Raw genomic sequence first — 17,322 nt, 5'->3', positions numbered from 1 at the left:
TAAGGTGGTGACACCGTGCCCCTTATTGAAGCCTTCTAGCCTGGCTATACATTCCACCATCGCCCCAATCAAACCGTTGAAGTGGCGATGTGACCCTTATCACCAAATCCCATATCTTAATCCTAATCTAAATCCTAATCCTAATCCTATTCTGATCCTGATCTTGGTCCAATCCTTCCGTGTGCTCATATAGTTGTAGAGAAGCACTGCTATTATTCTCTCTATTAAAGTTTTAATCTGTTTGGTAATACTCCATCCACCATATTAATTAGAACCTTTGGATGCGTCTATGGCCCAGATTTTGCTGAAATCGGCCAGCAACCATAATGCCGTGGTTGTGTGGATTCACCCTTATAGAAAGAACTTGCATTTATAGTGTGCCTTTCCAGGACGTCCCAAAGTGCTATACAGCCAAATAAGTACTTTTTTTTCGAAGTAGTCACTGTAGTAATGTAGGAAACACGGCAGCCACTATGTGCACAGCTAGATCCCACAAACAAATAAATGACCAGATAATCTGGTTTCATGATGTTGGTTGAGGGATAAATATTGGCCAGGACACCAGGGAGAACTCCCCTGCTCTTCATGAGATTTTTTTACGTCCGCCTCAGAGGGTAGACAAGGACTTGGTTTAACATCTCGTCCGAAAGACGGCACCTCCAACATTGCAGCACTCCCTCAGTACTGCACTGGGAGTGTCGGCCTGGAGTGCTCAAGTCTCTGGAGTGGGACTTGAATCCACAACCTTCTGACTCAGAGGCGAGCGTGCTACCCACTGAGCCACAGCTGACACCTAATTGCCGCAGGTTCTGGTATCACAGGAAGAAGGAGGACACCAGCAAGTCACATTTATAGAGTGTCAATTGATGTAGAAATGTCACAAGGCACTCCACAAAGGTGGAAAGGAAACCAAACAATGGTGAGAGAATTAGCAGAGGGAAGAGGAAAATAAACAGGGCAGCAGAGGAATGAGAGAGATGGAAGAGGAAGGGGTGAGGGAGACAGACATGAGAGAAGAGAAAAAAAACTTGCACTTATCTAGCGCCTTTCACGACCTCAGGTCACCCCAAAGCGCTTTACAGCCAATGAAGTGCCTTTGAAGTGTCATCGCTGTTGTAAAGTAGGAAAGGACAGAAACAATGGAGGGTGAGAAAAAAGTGGAAGAGACAACATTTTTGTAGACTTAGAACAAGAAATAAAATAAAATAAAGGTAAGCAAGGAAAAAACCCAAAAAGGACAATCAGTCTGATAATTTAGAGACTGTGGAGGGGTCGAGAGAAGTGGTAGTGAGGTAGAGCTGGGTGTGGTCAGCGTACATGTGGAAACTGACGCTGGGTTTCGGATGATGTCGCGGGTGACATGTAGATGAGAAATAGGAGGGGGCCAAGGATAGATCCTTGGGGGACTCGAGTGGTAGTTGTGCGGCAGCGGGAAGAGAATCCCCATTTCCCAGCCCCCAAACTGGCCTTTTAATCTGTTTCATGTCCTGTGTTTTCTCTCAGTCCTGACGAAGGGTTTCGACCTGAAACGTTGACTCTATTTCTCTCTCTACGGATGTTGCCTGGCCTGCTGAGTTTTTCCAGCATTTTCTGTTGTTATAAGAGAATCTACATCTGGTTAGATAAGAATGGAACCAGGCGAGGACAGAGAGAGTCAAAAAGGTCAAGAGAGGGGAACATGAAAAAGGAGAATGATGAAAACAAGGGAGGGAGATAAGAAAGTGAAGGAGGAGAGAGAGATGAATGTGAGAGTGAAGAGAATGACTCAAAAGTGAGGGATGAAAGTGAGAGACAAATGTGAGGCAAGAAAGAGATGAAAGCGAGAGAGAAGAGCAAGGGACAGAAAAGGAGACAGAGTGAGAAACATGGAAAATGTTACTAAACCATCTCAATTCCATCACAGCCTTCTATATAGAATCACAGAATCTTGCTGCACAGAAGGAGGCCATTCGGTCCATCGTGCTTGTGCCGGCTCTTTGAAAGAGCTCTCCACTTAGTCCCAGTCCCCCTGCTCTTTCCCCGTGGCCCTGCACATTTTTCCAATTGCTTTTTGAAAGATACTGTTGAATCTACTTTCATCAGGGAGTGAATTCCAGATCAAAAATTCTCATCTCGCCTCTGGTTCTTGAAATTAGAGCCGGGCCACTCAGGAATGACGAAAGGCCATCGACCTGAAACGGTAACTCGGTTTCTCTCTCTCCACAGATGCTGCCCGACCTGCCGAGTATTTCCAGCATTTTCAGGAATGAAATCCGGGAGCTTGCTTTCACACAAAGGCTGTGGATGCTGGGGGTCAACTGAAAGCTTCAAGACTAAGATCGATAGATTTTTGTTGGGTAAGGGTATCAAGGGGTATGGAGCAAAGGCGGAAAAATTGAGTTAAGGTCCAGGTCAGCCACGATCTAACTGGATGGTGGAACAGGCTCGAGAGCCTCAGTGGCCTCCTCCGGTTCCAAGCTTCCTATATACCCGTTACTGAGCTGTGCACCTTCAGGGGAGGAGGGAGAGAAAAGGCAAAGAAAGAGAATGGCTGGTGCAGAGAAAGGGAATTTCGCAGTTTGTTTGGGGAGGGGGGGGTGTATTTCTGGAGTTGGTGCTACGGTGCTTTGCTGGAACACTGTAGAGAGCGCTTTGGGGGTAATTCCTGAAAGGACATGAGAATAGTAGGAGCTGCAGCTCCTTATACAAGGTTGCAATGCGGGGCTTGTACCTGGTTATGGTCTTATTGGGGTCAAACTTCAGCTCAGCGTGTTCCAGCATCAGATCCACTAACTCTTTGTTCAGTTGATTCCGTTTCTCTTTCCGCTGACTGAGTTTCCACTGCAGGTAGTCACTCGTCGCGCTCTGCATGTTAATTCTCTGCTCTATGTCCTGTTTAAGATAGGTTTAAAATCTTATTATTGTCTCCACGCTATTGTAACGTAGCCCAAATCAAACTTAACAACAGTCAAGAAAAAGCCAGTCACTGAAGCCCCTCCCTCGGGTACATTAACCCTCCCATTGAAGCCCCTCCCTCTGGTCCATTAACCCTCCCATTGAAGCCCCTCCCTCTGGTACACTAACCCTCCCACTGAAGCCCCTCCCTCTGGTACATTAACCCTCCCACTGAAGCCCCTCCCTCTGGTCCATTAACCCTCCCATTGAAGCCCCTCCCTCTGGTACACTAACCCTCCCACTGAAGCCCCTCCCTCTGGTACATTAACCCTCCCACTGAAGCCCCTCCCTCTGGTACATTAACCCTCCCATTGAAGCCCCTCCCTCTGGTACATTAACCCTCCCACTGAAGCCCCTCCCTCTGGTACATTAACCCTCCCACTGAAGCCCCTCCCTCTGGTACATTAACCCTCCCATTGAAGCCCCTCCCTCTGGTACATTAACCCTCCCATTGAAGCCCCTCCCTCTGGTACATTACATTAACCCTCCCATTGAAGCCCCTCCCTCTGGTACATTAACCCTCCCACTGAAGCCCCTCCCTCTGGTACATTAACCCTCCCATCGAAGCCCCCCCTCTCGTATATTAACCCTCCCATCGAAGCCCCTCCCTCGGGTACATTAACCCTGTCAACGAAGCCCCTCCCTCTGGTACATTAACCCTCCCATTGAAGCCCCTCCCTCTGGTACATTAACCCTCCCATTGAAGCCCCTCCCTCTGGTACATTAACCCTCCGACTGAAGCCCCTCCCTCTGGTACATTAACCCTCCCATTTAAGCCCCTCCCTCTGATACATTAACCCTCCCACTGAAGCCCCTCCCTCTGGTACATTAACCCTCCCATTGAAGCCCCTCCCTCTGGTACATTAACCCTCCCATTGAAGCCCCTCCCTCTGGTACATTAACCCACCCATTGAAGCCCCTCCCTCTGGTACATTAACCCTCCCATCGAAGCCCCTCCCTCTGGTGCATTAACCCTCCCATTGAAGCCCCTCCATCTGGTACATTAACCCTCCCACTGAAGCCCCTCCCTCTGGTACATTAACCCTCCCACTGAAGCCCCTCCCTCTGGTACATTAACCCTGTCATTGAAGCCCCTCCCTCTGGTACATTAACCCTCCCATTGAAGCCCCTCCCTCTGGTACATTAAACCTGTCATCGAAGCCCCTCCCATTGAAGCCTCTCCCTCTGGTACATTAACCCTCCCACTGAAGCCCCTCCCTCTGGTACATTAACCCACCCACTGAAGCCCCTCCCTCTGGTACATTAACCCTCCCACTGAAGCCCCTCCCTCTGGTACATTAGCCCTCCCACTGAAGCCCCTCCCTCTGGTACATTAACCCTCCCACTGAAGCCCCTCCCTCTGGTACATTAACCCTCCCATTGAAGCCCCCCCTCTGGTAGATTAACCCTCCCATTGAAGCCCCTCCCTCTGGTACATTAACTCTCCCATTGAAGCCCCTCCCTCTGGTAGGTTAACCATCTCATTGAAGCCCCTCCCTCTGGTACATTAACCCTCCCACTGAAGCCCCTCCCTCTGGTACATTAACCCTCCCATTGAAGCCCCTCTCTCTGGTCTGATGATGCTCAGTACTAGCACTCGGATCAGAGGTCGTGGGCTCAAGTCCCACTCCAGAGACCTGAGCACAAAATCCAGGCCGACACTCCAGTGCAGTGCTGAGGGAGTGCTGCACTGTCGGACGTGTCTACCCTCTCAAGTGCATGTAAAAGATCCCGCGCCACTATTTCGAAGCAGAGCAGAGGAGTTCTCTCAAATTCACTTACAACTGCACTTTCAAAATCCCAACTGTCCAGACTTTGACCCTCCATTCACAACTGTACCGCGAGAAAGCTTATTATTCTGTACCGCGAGCGGGATTATTATCCTGTACCGCAAGCAGGTTTATTATCCTGTACCGCGAGAGGGTTTATTATCCTGTACCGCGAGAGGGTTTATTATCCTGTACCGCGAGAGGGTTTATTATCCTGTACCGCGGGAGGGTTTATTATCCTGTACCGCGAGCGGGTTTATTATTCTGTACCGCGAGAGGGTTTATTATCCTGTACCGCGAGAGAGTTTATTATCCTGTACCGCGAGAGGGTTTATTATCCTGTACCGCGAGCGGGTTTATTATCCTGTACCGCGAGAGGGTTTATTATTCTGTACCGCGAGAGTTTATTATCCTGTACCGCGAGAGGGTTTATTATCCTGTACCGCGAGAGGGTTTATTATCCTGTACCGCGAGAGGGTTTATTATCCTGTACCGCGAGCGGGTTTATTATCCTGTACCGCGAGAGGGTTTATTATCCTGTACCGCGAGCGGGTTTATTATCCTGTACCGCGAGAGGGTTTATTATCCTGTACCGCGAGAGGATTTATTATCCTGTACCGCGAGCGGGTTTATTATCCTGTACCGCGAGAGGGTTTATTATCCTGTACCGCGAGAGGGTTTATTATCCTGTACCGCGAGAGGGTTTATTATCCTGTACCGCGAGCGGGTTTATTATCCTGTACCGCGAGAGGGTTTATTATCCTGTACCGCGAGAGGATTTATTATCCTGTACCGCGAGCGGGTTTATTATCCTGTACCGCGAGCGGGTTTATTATCCTGTACCGCGAGCGGGTTTATTATCCTGTACCGCGAGAGGATTTATTATCCTGTACCGCAAGAGAGTTTATTATCCTGTACCGCAAGCGGGTTTATTATCCTGTACCACGAGAGGGTTTATTATTCTGTACCGTGAGAGGGTTTATTATCCTGTACCGCGAGAGAGTTTATTATCCTGTACCGCGAGCGGGTTTATTATCCTGTACCGCGAGAGGGTTTATTATCCTGTACCGCGAGAGGGTTTATTATCCTGTACCGCGAGAGGGTTTATTATTCTGTACCGCGAGAGGGTTTATTATCCTGTACCGCGAGGGGGTTTATTATCCTGTACCACGAGAGGGTTTATTATTCTGTACCGCGAGAGGGTTTATTATCCTGTACCACGAGAGGGTTTATTATTCTGTACCGCGAGAGGGTTTATTATCCTGTACCGCGAGAGGGTTTATTATTCTGTACCGCGAGAGGGTTTATTATCCTGTACCGCGAGAGGGTTTATTATCCTGTACCGCGAGAGGGTTTATTATCCTGTACCGCGAGAGGGTTTATTATCCTGTACCGCGAGAGGGTTTATTATCCTGTACCGTGAGAGGGTTTATTATCCTGTACCGCGAGCGGGTTTATTATCCTGTACCGCGAGCGGGTTTATTATCCTGTACCACGAGAGGGTTTATTATCCTGTACCGCGAGAGGGTTTATTATCCTGTACCGCGAGCGGGTTTATTATCCTGTACCGCGAGAGGATTTATTATCCTGTACCGCAAGAGAGTTTATTATCCTGTACCGCGAGAGGGTTTATTATACTGTACCGCAAGAGAGTTTATTATCCTGTACCGCGAGCGGGTTTATTATCCTGTACCGCGAGAGGATTTATTATCCTGTACCGCAAGAGAGTTTATTATCCTGTACCGCGAGAGGGTTTATTATCCTGTACCGCGAGAGGATTTATTATCCTGTACCGCGAGAGGGTTTATTATCCTGTACCGCGAGAGGGTTTATTATCCTGTACCGCGAGAGGGTTTATTATCCTGTACCGCGAGAGGGTTTATTATCCTGTACCGCGAGAGGGTTTATTATCCTGTACCGCGAGAAAGTTTATTATCCTGTACCGCAAGAGAGTTTATTATCCTGTACCGCAAGAGGGTTTATTATCCTGTACCGCGAGAAAGTTTATTATCCTGTACCGCGAGAGTTTATTATCCTGTACCGCGAGAGGGTTTATTATCCTGTACCGCGAGAAAGTTTATTATCCTGTACCGCAAGAGAGTTTATTATCCTGTACCGCGAGAAAGTTTATTATCCTGTACCGCGAGAAAGTTTATTATCCTGTACCGCAAGAGAGTTTATTATCCTGTACCGCAAGAGGGTTTATTATCCTGTACCGCAAGAGGGTTTATTATCCTGTACCGCAAGAGAGTTTATTATCCTGTACCGCAAGAGGGTTTATTTCCCTGTACTGCGAGCGGGTTTATTATCCTGTACCGCGAGAGAGTTTATTATCCTGTACCGCGAGAGGGTTTATTATCCTGTACCGCGAGAGGGTTTATTATCCTGTACCGCGAGAGGGTTTATTATCCTGTATCGCGAGAGAGTTTATTATCCTGTACCGCAAGAGGGTTTATTATCCTGTACCGCGAGAGGGTTTATTATCCTGTATCGCGAGAGGGTTTATTATCCTGTACCGCAAGAGGGTTTATTATCCTGTACCGCGAGAGGGTTTATTATCCTGTACCGCGAGCGGGTTTATTATCCTGTATCGCGAGAGGGTTTATTATCCTGTACCGCGAGAAAGTTTATTATCCTGTACCGCGAGAGGGTTTATTATCCTGTATCGCGAGAGGGTTTATTATCCTGTACCGCGAGAAAGTTTATTATCCTGTACCGCAAGAGAGTTTATTATCCTGTACCGCGAGAAAGTTTATTATCCTGTACCGCGAGAAAGTTTATTATCCTGTACCGCAAGAGAGTTTATTATCCTGTATCGCGAGAGGGTTTATTATCCTGTATCGCGAGAGGGTTTATTATCCTGTACCGCAAGAGAGTTTATTATCCTGTACCGCGAGAAAGTTTATTATCCTGTACCGCAAGAGAGTTTATTATCCTGTACCGCGAGAAAGTTTATTATCCTGTACCGCGAGAAAGTTTATTATCCTGTACCGCAAGAGAGTTTATTATCCTGTATCGCGAGAGGGTTTATTATCCTGTATCGCGAGAGGGTTTATTATCCTGTACCGCAAGAGAGTTTATTATCCTGTACCGCGAGAGGGTTTATTATCCTGTACCGCAAGAGGGTTTATTATCCTGTACCGCGAGAGGGTTTATTATCCTGTACCGCGAGAGGGTTTATTATCCTGTACCGCGAGAAAGTTTATTATCCTGTACCACGAGCGGGTTTATTATCCTGTACCGCGAGAGGGTTTATTATCCTGTACCGCGAGAGGGTTTATTATCCTGTACCGCGAGAGGGTTTATTATCCTGTACCGCGAGAGGGTTTATTATCCTGTACCACGAGCGGGTTTATTATCCTGTACCGCGAGAGGGTTTATTATCCTGTACCGCGAGAGGGTTTATTATCCTGTACCGCGAGAGGGTTTATTATCCTGTACCGCGAGAACGTTTATTATCCTGTACCGCGAGCGGGTTTATTATCCTGTACCACGAGCGGGTTTATTATCCTGTACCGCGAGAGGGTTTATTATCCTGTACCGCGAGAGGGTTTATTATCCTGTACCGCGAGAGGGTTTATTATCCTGTACCGCGAGAGGGTTTATTATCCTGTACCGCGAGAGGGTTTATTATCCTGTACCGCGAGAGGGTTTATTATCCTGTACCGCGAGAACGTTTATTATCCTGTACCGCGAGAGGATTTATTATCCTGTATCGCGAGAGGGTTTATTATCCTGTACCGCGAGAGGGTTTATTATCCTGTACCGCGAGAAAGTTTATTATCCTGTACCGCAAGAGAGTTTATTATCCTGTATCGCGAGAGGGTTTATTATCCTGTACCGCGAGAGGGTTTATTATCCTGTACCGCAAGAGAGTTTATTATCCTGTACCGCGAGAGGGTTTATTATCCTGTACCGCGAGAAAGTTTATTATCCTGTACCACGAGCGGGTTTATTATCCTGTACCGCGAGAGGGTTTATTATCCTGTACCGCGAGAGGGTTTATTATCCTGTACCGCGAGAGGGTTTATTATCCTGTACCGCGAGAGGGTTTATTATCCTGTACCGCGAGCGGGTTTATTATCCTGTACCGCGAGAGGGTTTATTATCCTGTACCGCGAGAGGGTTTATTATCCTGTACCGCGAGAGGGTTTATTATCCTGTACCGCGAGAACGTTTATTATCCTGTACCGCGAGCGGGTTTATTATCCTGTACCACGAGCGGGTTTATTATCCTGTACCGCGAGAGGGTTTATTATCCTGTACCGCGAGAGGGTTTATTATCCTGTACCGCGAGAGGGTTTATTATCCTGTACCGCGAGAGGGTTTATTATCCTGTACCGCGAGAGGGTTTATTATCCTGTACCGCGAGAGGGTTTCCTTCCCTGTACCGCGAGAGGGTTTACTATCCTGTACCGCGAGAGGGTTTATTATCCTGTACCGCGAGAGGGTTTATTATCCTGTACCACGAGCGGGTTTATTATCCTGTACCGCGAGAGGGTTTATTATCCTGTACCGCGAGAACGTTTATTATCCTGTACCGCGAGAGGGTTTATTATCCTGTAGCGTGAGCGGGTTTGTTATCCTGTACCGCGAGAGGGTTTATTATCCTGTACCGCGAGCGGGTTTATTTCCCTGTACCGCGAGAGGGTTTATTATCCTGTACCGCGAGCGGGTTTATTTCCCTGTACCGCGAGAAACATAGAAACATAGAAGATAGGAGCAGGAGTAGGCCATTTGGCCCCTCGAGCCTGCTCCGCCATTCAATGAGATCATGCCTGATCATCCAAACTCAGTACCCTGTCCCTGCCTTCTCCCCATACCAATTGATCCCTTTAGCCTTAAGAAATATATCTAACTCCTTGAATTTATTTAATGAATTGGCCTCAACTGCCTTCTGTGGTAGAGAATACCACAGCTTCACCACTCTCTGGGTGAAGAAATTCCTCCTCATCTCTGTCCTAAATGGCTTACCCCTTATCTTTAGACTGTGACCCCTGGTTTTGGACTCCCCGACCATCGGGAACATCCTTCCTGCATCTAGTCCTGTTAGAATTTTATAAGTTTCAATGAGATCCCATCTCATTCTTCTAAACTCCAGCGAGTACAAGTCCAATCGACCCAATCTCTCCTCATACGTCATTAATGCCATCCCAGGTATCAGCCTGGTGAATCTTCGCTGCACTCCCTCCATGGCAAGAACATCCTTCCTCAGATAAGGTGTCCAAAACTGCACACAATACTCAAGGTGTAGTCTCACCAAGGCCCTGCAGCAAGACATCCTTGTTCCTGTACTGGAATCCTCTCGCTATGAAGGCCAACATACCATTTACCTTCTTAACCGCCTGCTGCACCTGAATGCTTACCTTCAGCGACTGGTGCACAAGGACACCCAGGTCTCGTTGCACTTCCCCTTCTCCCAATCTATAGCCGTTCAGATAATAATCTGCCTTCCTGTTTTTGCCAACCAAAGTGGATAACCTCGCATTTATCCACATTATACTGCATCTGCCATACATCTGCCCAATCACCCAACCTGTCCAAATCATACTGGAGTTTCTCTGCATCCTCCTCACAGCACACATGCCCACCCAGCTTTATGTCGTCTGCAAACTTGGAGATATTACATCTAGTTCCCTCGTCTAGATCATTAATATATATTGTGAATAGCTGGGGTCCTAGCACCGATCCCTGCGGTACCCCACTAGTCACTGCCTGCCACTCGGAAAAAGAGCCGTTTATTCCAACTCTTTGCTTCCTGTCTGCCAACCAGTTCCCTATCCAAGTCAGTAGCTTGCCCCCAGACCCATGTGCTTTAACTTTACATGCTAATCTCCTATGCGGGACGTTATCGAAAGCCTTCTGAAAGTCCAAATACACCACATCCACTGGTTCTCCCTTATCTGGTAGCAGTTACAGCCTCAAAAAATTCCAGTACCTTTTTTTACCTTTTGTAAATCCATGCTGACTTAGTCCGATCCTGTCACTGTTTTCCAAGTGCTCTGCAATTACATCTTTTATAATGGACTCTAGCATTTTCCCCACTACCGATGTCAGGCTTACCGGTCTATAATTCCCCGTTTTCTCTCTACCACCTTTTTTGAATAGTGAGGTAACATTAGCTACCCTCCAATCCATGGGAACTGTTCCAGAATCCATAGAATTTTGGAAGATGACCAGCAATGCATCTACTATTTCTAGGGCCATTTCCTAAAGTACCCTAGGATATAGATTATCAGGACCTGGGGATTTATCGGCCTTCAATCCCGTCAATTTCCTTAACACCATTTCCCTACAAATACTGATTTCATTCAGTTCCTCCCTCTCATTAGACCCTATGTTCCCCAACATCTCTGGGAGGTTATTTGTGTCCTCCTTTGTGAAGACAGAACCAAAGTATGTATTTAATTGGTCTGCCATTTCTTGGTTCTGTTGTGTCCGTGTGTTAATAGAGACACTGAAGGCAGGAGTTGGTTTCACAGGTGTTTACTGAACAAAGTCTGGAGGTGAACTAACTGATACAACACAATATACAGGCTTATATAGCCCGAGTGGCCATTACCGGCATTACAGTACACAGGGGGCTCTTAAAGGCACATACACTACAATTCCTCCCCTTTTAGCCAACCAGTACATAATATTTTAAGTAATCATTAATTACATGTTACAAGAACAATAATCTACACATTGCTGCAGTTAATCAATTATAAGTCAGTCTCTCTGGAGGCTTCCTGACTCGGTCTGGATAACGCCTCGGTGGGGTAGTAGTTTCTGGTGGTGTAGTAGGTTCTTTTGGCAAGGCTGATTTGGCTTGAATGCCAGTGTCGGGTTCATCGGGTTCCAGTATCACCGGATCGGAGGTAGATGCTATGGGTATCTCTACTTCATCATTAGGCGTATAGAGTTGTGGTGTAGGTTGTCCCTTTTCGGATGACTCTATGATTTGGTCAGCATGGTGCCTTATTATGCTTTCTCCAATGTCCACGGTATACATCAGCGGTCCTAGTCGTGTGCAGATAGTTCCAGGCTGCCATTTCTCAGTACGGTAGTCCCGGGCCAAAACTTGTTGACCTATCTGGAAGGTTCTAGTTGGCCTTTCATTCATGCCTTGAAATTGCCGGTTCTCCACGTCCCTTCTGATGTTTGGCTTGATCAAATCCAGCCGGCATCTTAGGCTTCTATTGAAGAACATCATGGCGGGAGTTTGGTTTGTAACCATATGTGTTGCATTCCTGTATGCAAACAAGAAGTTATCCACCTTATGCTGAAGTTTTATGTCTTCATTACCCATGGCCTTTATGGCCTTCTTGAAGGTCTGGACAAACCTTTCAGCCAATCCATTGGTGGCGGGATGGTATGGGGCGGACGTGTAGTGCTTAACCCCATTGTTTTTTAAGAACTTCCTGAATTCTTCGGACACAAATTGCGGTCCATTATCAGAACAGATCTGTTCAGGCAGCCCATTCCTGGCAAATATGGTCCTTAATACTGTGATGGTTTTTTCTGTGGTGGTGGAGGACATCTTTATTACCTCCGGCCACTTGGAGTGTGCATCAACCGCGATTAAGAACATTGAGTCCATAAATGGACCAGCAAAGTCGATGTGTACCCTTTGCCATGGAGATGAGGGCCACTCCCATGGATGTAGAGGGGCTTGTGGTGGAGCGTTTTGGACCTTCTGGCATCCTAGGCAGCACTTGGTCATTTCTTCGATGTCTCCATCAATACCTGGCCACCATACAAACGCCCTGGCTAGGTTCTTCATTTTCACTCCACCCAGATGCCCCTCGTGAAGCTCCTTTAGAACTTTATCCTGGAGTTTGGGTGGAATCACCACTCTGGATCCACACATCAAGGTTCCTCGGCAGACTGACAGCTGTTCTCTTCTTTGCGAGAATGCTGGCAACAGTGGTTTGCCATGTGCTGGCCATCCCTTCACTGTTAAATCGTAGACTCATGAGAGAGTCGGGTCATTTCTAGTTTCCCTTTCAATGGCAGAATTTGTTACTGGTAGACATTCGACTATGGTAGAGTGGAACATCACCACTGGGTCTACGGTAGGTGCCTCTTCTACCGTTGGCAACGGTAGGCGCGATAAACCGTCAGCATTCCCATGCTGTTTTGATCCTTTGTATTCTATGTTATATTGGTGTGCCCCTAGAAAAAGGGACCACCTCTGCAGCCTTTGCGCTGTCATAATGGGAACACCCTTTTTAGGGTTGAATATGGAGATGAGGGGTTGATGGTCAGTCAACAAGGTAAGTTTTTGTCCGTGTAGGTAATGGTTGAATTTCTTCACTCCCCATACCAGGCTGAGTGCTTCCCTGTCGATTTGGGCATAGTTACGCTCAGCTGAGTTCAATGAGCGTGACGCAAAAGCTATCGGCTGTTCCGAGCCATCAGGGAATCTATGCGATAATACCGCTCCTACGCCGTAAGGGGATGCATCGCACGCCAGTCTGATTGGCAGTGAGCCAAAACTTCCTTGGACGTGATTAAGTCTTTGCATTTATGGAAGGCACGTTTACAGTCTTCGCTCCATTTCCAAATTACTCCTGTTTGTAGCAGTTCATTAAGAGGATGCAGAAGAGTTGATAAGTTCGGTAAAAATTTATGATAGTAATTTATTAATCCCAGGAACGACCTTAATTGTGAAACATTTTCAGGTGCTGGGACTTTTATGACCGCTTTAATTTTTTCAGGTGACTTATGCAACCCTTCCTTATTAATTATGTGGCCACAATATGATATTTGATTCTGGAAAAATTCGCACTTGGGGCGATTTGCTCGTAGGCCCCGTTCTCTCAGCCTAGTGAGCACCTGCTCCAAATTGGCAAGGTGCTCGTTGTCGTTTTCTCCTGTTACAAGGATGTCGTCTAGGTAGCATTGAGTCCCCGGAATCCCTTGGAGCACTTGCTCCATAGCTCTTTGCCAGATAGCTGGAGCGGATGCTACTCCGAAAACCAGTCGATTGTACTGGTACAGGCCTTTGTGTGTATTTATCGTGAGATACTTTTTAGATATGTAGATATCTGTAGATATGCCTGTGCCAAGTCAATTTTGGTGAAACGTTTCCCTCCGCATAGTGAGGCGAAAATATCTTCTATCCTCGGAAGAGGATACTGTACCGTGTGAAGGACCGGGTTTACAGTCACCTTGAAGTCTCCACAGATGCAAATTTTTCTCTGTTCTTCAGATTTATCATTATTCAACGTTTTCTTCATGACCGGGACGATGGGTGTTGCCCACTCGCTCCAATCTATTTTGGATAATACGCCTGCCTTTTCCAAATTCTCCAGCTCTGCCTCGACTGCTGGACGAATTGCGTATGGCACTGGTCTTGCCTTAAAAAACTTGGGAATTGCCGCATCTTCCACTTTTATTGAGGCGGTGATGTCTTTCAAGGTTCCTAGTTTCTCTTGAAACACTTCCTTGGCGTTGGCCAAGATGTCTTTTAATCGTTCAGGTATGACGTCATCATCATTTTTTTCCTTACTGGTCACCGTCAGTGCCTGAATGGAGTGCCAGTCTAAACGTATTTTCCTGATCCATTCACGTCCCAACAGCGGTGGACCACCATCTTGTAGAACGTATAAATACAACTTCTGTATTTCCTTGCCGTTGTATACAACAGGCACCCTTATTTTTCCTTTGGGGTATACTTTCTGCCCCGTATATGTTTTCAAGATAATGGATGTGTCCTTTAAAGGTATATGCGGAAATAGCCGCTCGTAATCCCGTCGATTTATGACGGTCAGAGCTGATCCTGTATCTAGCTCCATTTTAACTGGGGACCCTGCTATTGTGAGGGTAACCCAAATGGTCTGGTAATCTTCTTTGGCAATTACATTATGTAATTTGAGAGCTTAGTCTCTTGTTTCCGGAGTCGCTATCGCTCTTCTGGTCTTCGGAGCTACTGTCCGTCATCATTTATGCCTTTCTGTACTTTTCCTTATTGATTTTTTTTCTGTTAGTGGATTTTTTATTTCCAGATCGGCATACACGTGTAATGTGTCCCATCTTTCCGCATTGCCTGCATGCTTTGTCCTTGAACCAGCAGTCCCTCTGGTCATGGGTGGATCTGCCGCAGCGATAACATCTCTCGAAACCCCATGTCATTTCATGGGTGCCGAAGTCCTGTGGCTTTTGCTGTATCTCTGCAGCTCCTCTTGCACTGAAAGCCTTGTCCAGTGTCAAATCTTTCTCAGAAAGTAGCCTTTTTTGTGTTCCTTCACTTAGGAGACCACAGACGAATTTGTCTCGTAGAGAATCTGCCAGTCCTGCCCCGAATTGGCAGTGTAGGGTATCAACAATCTCCTTAAAATTCTTGTCCATCGGTTCGGCTGGAGTGATTAAGTTTCGTAACAGCTTGTATGTCTTTGCGCCCATTAGATTTAGAAGTACTGACGCCTTTTTATCATTTTCTATTCCATTTGCGGTGCAATATATCTCCACTCTTTCCACATATGTGGTCCAATCCTCTATATCGTTATCAAAAGCATCAATATTGCCAGCCTTAGGCATCCTGGAAAAAAAAATGGCGCTTCCCGCGCTTTTCTTTCTTTCCTGCAGAACAGATATGGCGCTTTCCCGCTGCTGCTGCCGATGACAACGCTGTTTTTCACGGTTTAAAAAAATTTTATTTTTATTTTTATTTACAGGTGGAGACTCGTTCCCGCCGGACTCTCTCTGCTAGGTCCGAACGCCGACCTGCTTGCAGCGCCGGCCGTCTCCCGAGTGCTCCCTACCCATCTGTTACTGCTTGCCTCCGCCTTCGCTGCTTGGCCTCGCTGCAGAGCCAGCCGATGGAGCCCCAGCCCGCCGCCCAGGAAGGATTATTGCAGTACCTGCCACCAGCTCGGCTAGCTGGTGAAACCACAGCTTTTTCTTTTTCTTGCTTTTCTTCGACTTTGGACGTCTGAGGAATCGATGTCCTTGAGGTGCTGCCGAATTGCAGGTAAGTCCGTTTCCAATTCGTCGCCACTGTTGTGTCCGTGTGTTAATAGAGACACTGAAGGCAGGAGTTGGTTTCACAGGTGTTTACTGAACAAAGTCTGGAGGTGAACTAACTGATACAACACAATATACAGGCTTATATAGCCCGAGTGGCCATTACCGGCATTACAGTACACAGGGGGCTCTTAAAGGCACATACACTACAGGTTCCCCATTATAAATTCCCCTGATTCTGACTGCAAGGGACCTACGCTTGACTTCAATCTTTTTCTCTTCACATATCTATAGAAGCTTTTACAGTCAGTTTTTATGTTCTCTGCAAGCTTACTCTCATACTCCATTTTCCCCCTCTTAATTAATCCCTTTGTCCTCCTTTGCTGAATCCTAAACTGCTCCCAATCCTCAGGTTTGCTGCTTATTCTGGCCAATTTACAGGTATATGTTCTCTCCTTGGATCTTATGCTATCTCTAATTTCCCTTGTTAGCCACGGTTAAGTCACCTTTTTTGTTTTATTTTTATGCCAAACAGGGATGAACAAATTCAATTCAATTCAATTCAATTTTTTTAATTTGCCATATGTAAGCAGTACAAGTACAATTACAATGGAATGTTTACTCCCCGTAGGGACGCGTCAGCTGTTCATACAGCGCCGCGTTATTCGTACAGAATTCTGTACTTCACCCATGCAATCTTTAAATGTTTGCCATTGCATATTCACCGTCAATCCTTTAAGTAACATTCCCCAATCCATCCTACCCAACTCGCGCCTCATACCATCGTAGTTTCCTTTATTTAAATTCAGGACCCTAGTCTCTGCGTCAAATACTTCACTCTCCATCTTAATGAAGAATTCTATCATATTATGATCATTCCACCCCAAGGGGCCTCGCACAACAAGATTGCTAATTAATCCTTTCTCATTACATAATACCCAGTCTAAGATGGCCTGATCGCTAGTTGGTTCCTCGACATATTGGTCCAGGAAACCATCCCGTATATACTCCAGGAATTCCTCCTCCACAGTATTGTTACTAATTTGGTTAGTCCAATCTATATGTAGATTAAAGTCACCCATGATAACTGCTGTGCCCTTATTGCACGCTTCTCTAATTTCCCATTTAATGCCATCCCCAACCTCAGCATTACTGTTTGGGGGTCTGTATACAACTCCCACTAAAGTTTTCTGCCCCTTGGTATTTCTCAGCTCTACCCATACAGATTCCACATCATCAGAGCTAATATCCTTCAGAATCACAGAATCACAGAAACCCCACAGTGCAGATAGAGGCCATTTCGGCCCATCGAGCCTGCACCGACACATATCCCACCCGATCCCTGTAACCCCTACACCAACACATATCCCACCCTATCCCCGTAACCCCACGTATTTAATCCCCCTAACACTAAGGGTCAATTTATCATAGCCAATCAACCTAACCCGCACATCTTTGGACTGTGGGAGGAAACCGGAGCACCCGGAGGAAACCCTTCCTTACTATTGTGTTAATCTCCTCTTTAAGCAACAATGCTAACCCACCTCCTTTTCCTTTTTGCCTGTCCTTCCAAAATATTGAATACCTCTGGATGTTGAGTTCCCAGCCTTGGTCACCCTGGAGCCATGTTTCCGTAATCCCAATCATATCATATCCATTTACAGGAGAC

At 46.6% G+C, this 17,322-nt stretch overlaps 1 protein-coding gene across 1 annotated transcript in view; it reads right to left on the bottom strand.

Moving 5' to 3' along the window:
• LOC147101958 (coiled-coil domain-containing protein 183-like) overlaps nucleotides 1-17,322 on the bottom strand; it is a 78,640-nt gene that overhangs the window by 40,495 nt on the left and 20,823 nt on the right. The window contains exon 2 of the mRNA XM_085966001.1: nucleotides 2,711-2,871. Coding sequence (XP_085822127.1) covers nucleotides 2,711-2,871 — 161 coding nt within the window. The remainder of the gene's footprint in view (nucleotides 1-2,710; nucleotides 2,872-17,322) is intronic.

The sequence above is a fragment of the Somniosus microcephalus genome, chromosome 23, assembly GCF_052327205.1.
Source record: "Somniosus microcephalus isolate GS21.2 chromosome 23, FLI_Smic_1.0, whole genome shotgun sequence".
NCBI classification, from domain to species: domain Eukaryota; kingdom Metazoa; phylum Chordata; class Chondrichthyes; order Squaliformes; family Somniosidae; genus Somniosus; species Somniosus microcephalus.
Note: the sequence above shows the minus strand (reverse complement) of the source record. Positions and strands in the feature narration are given on the sequence as shown.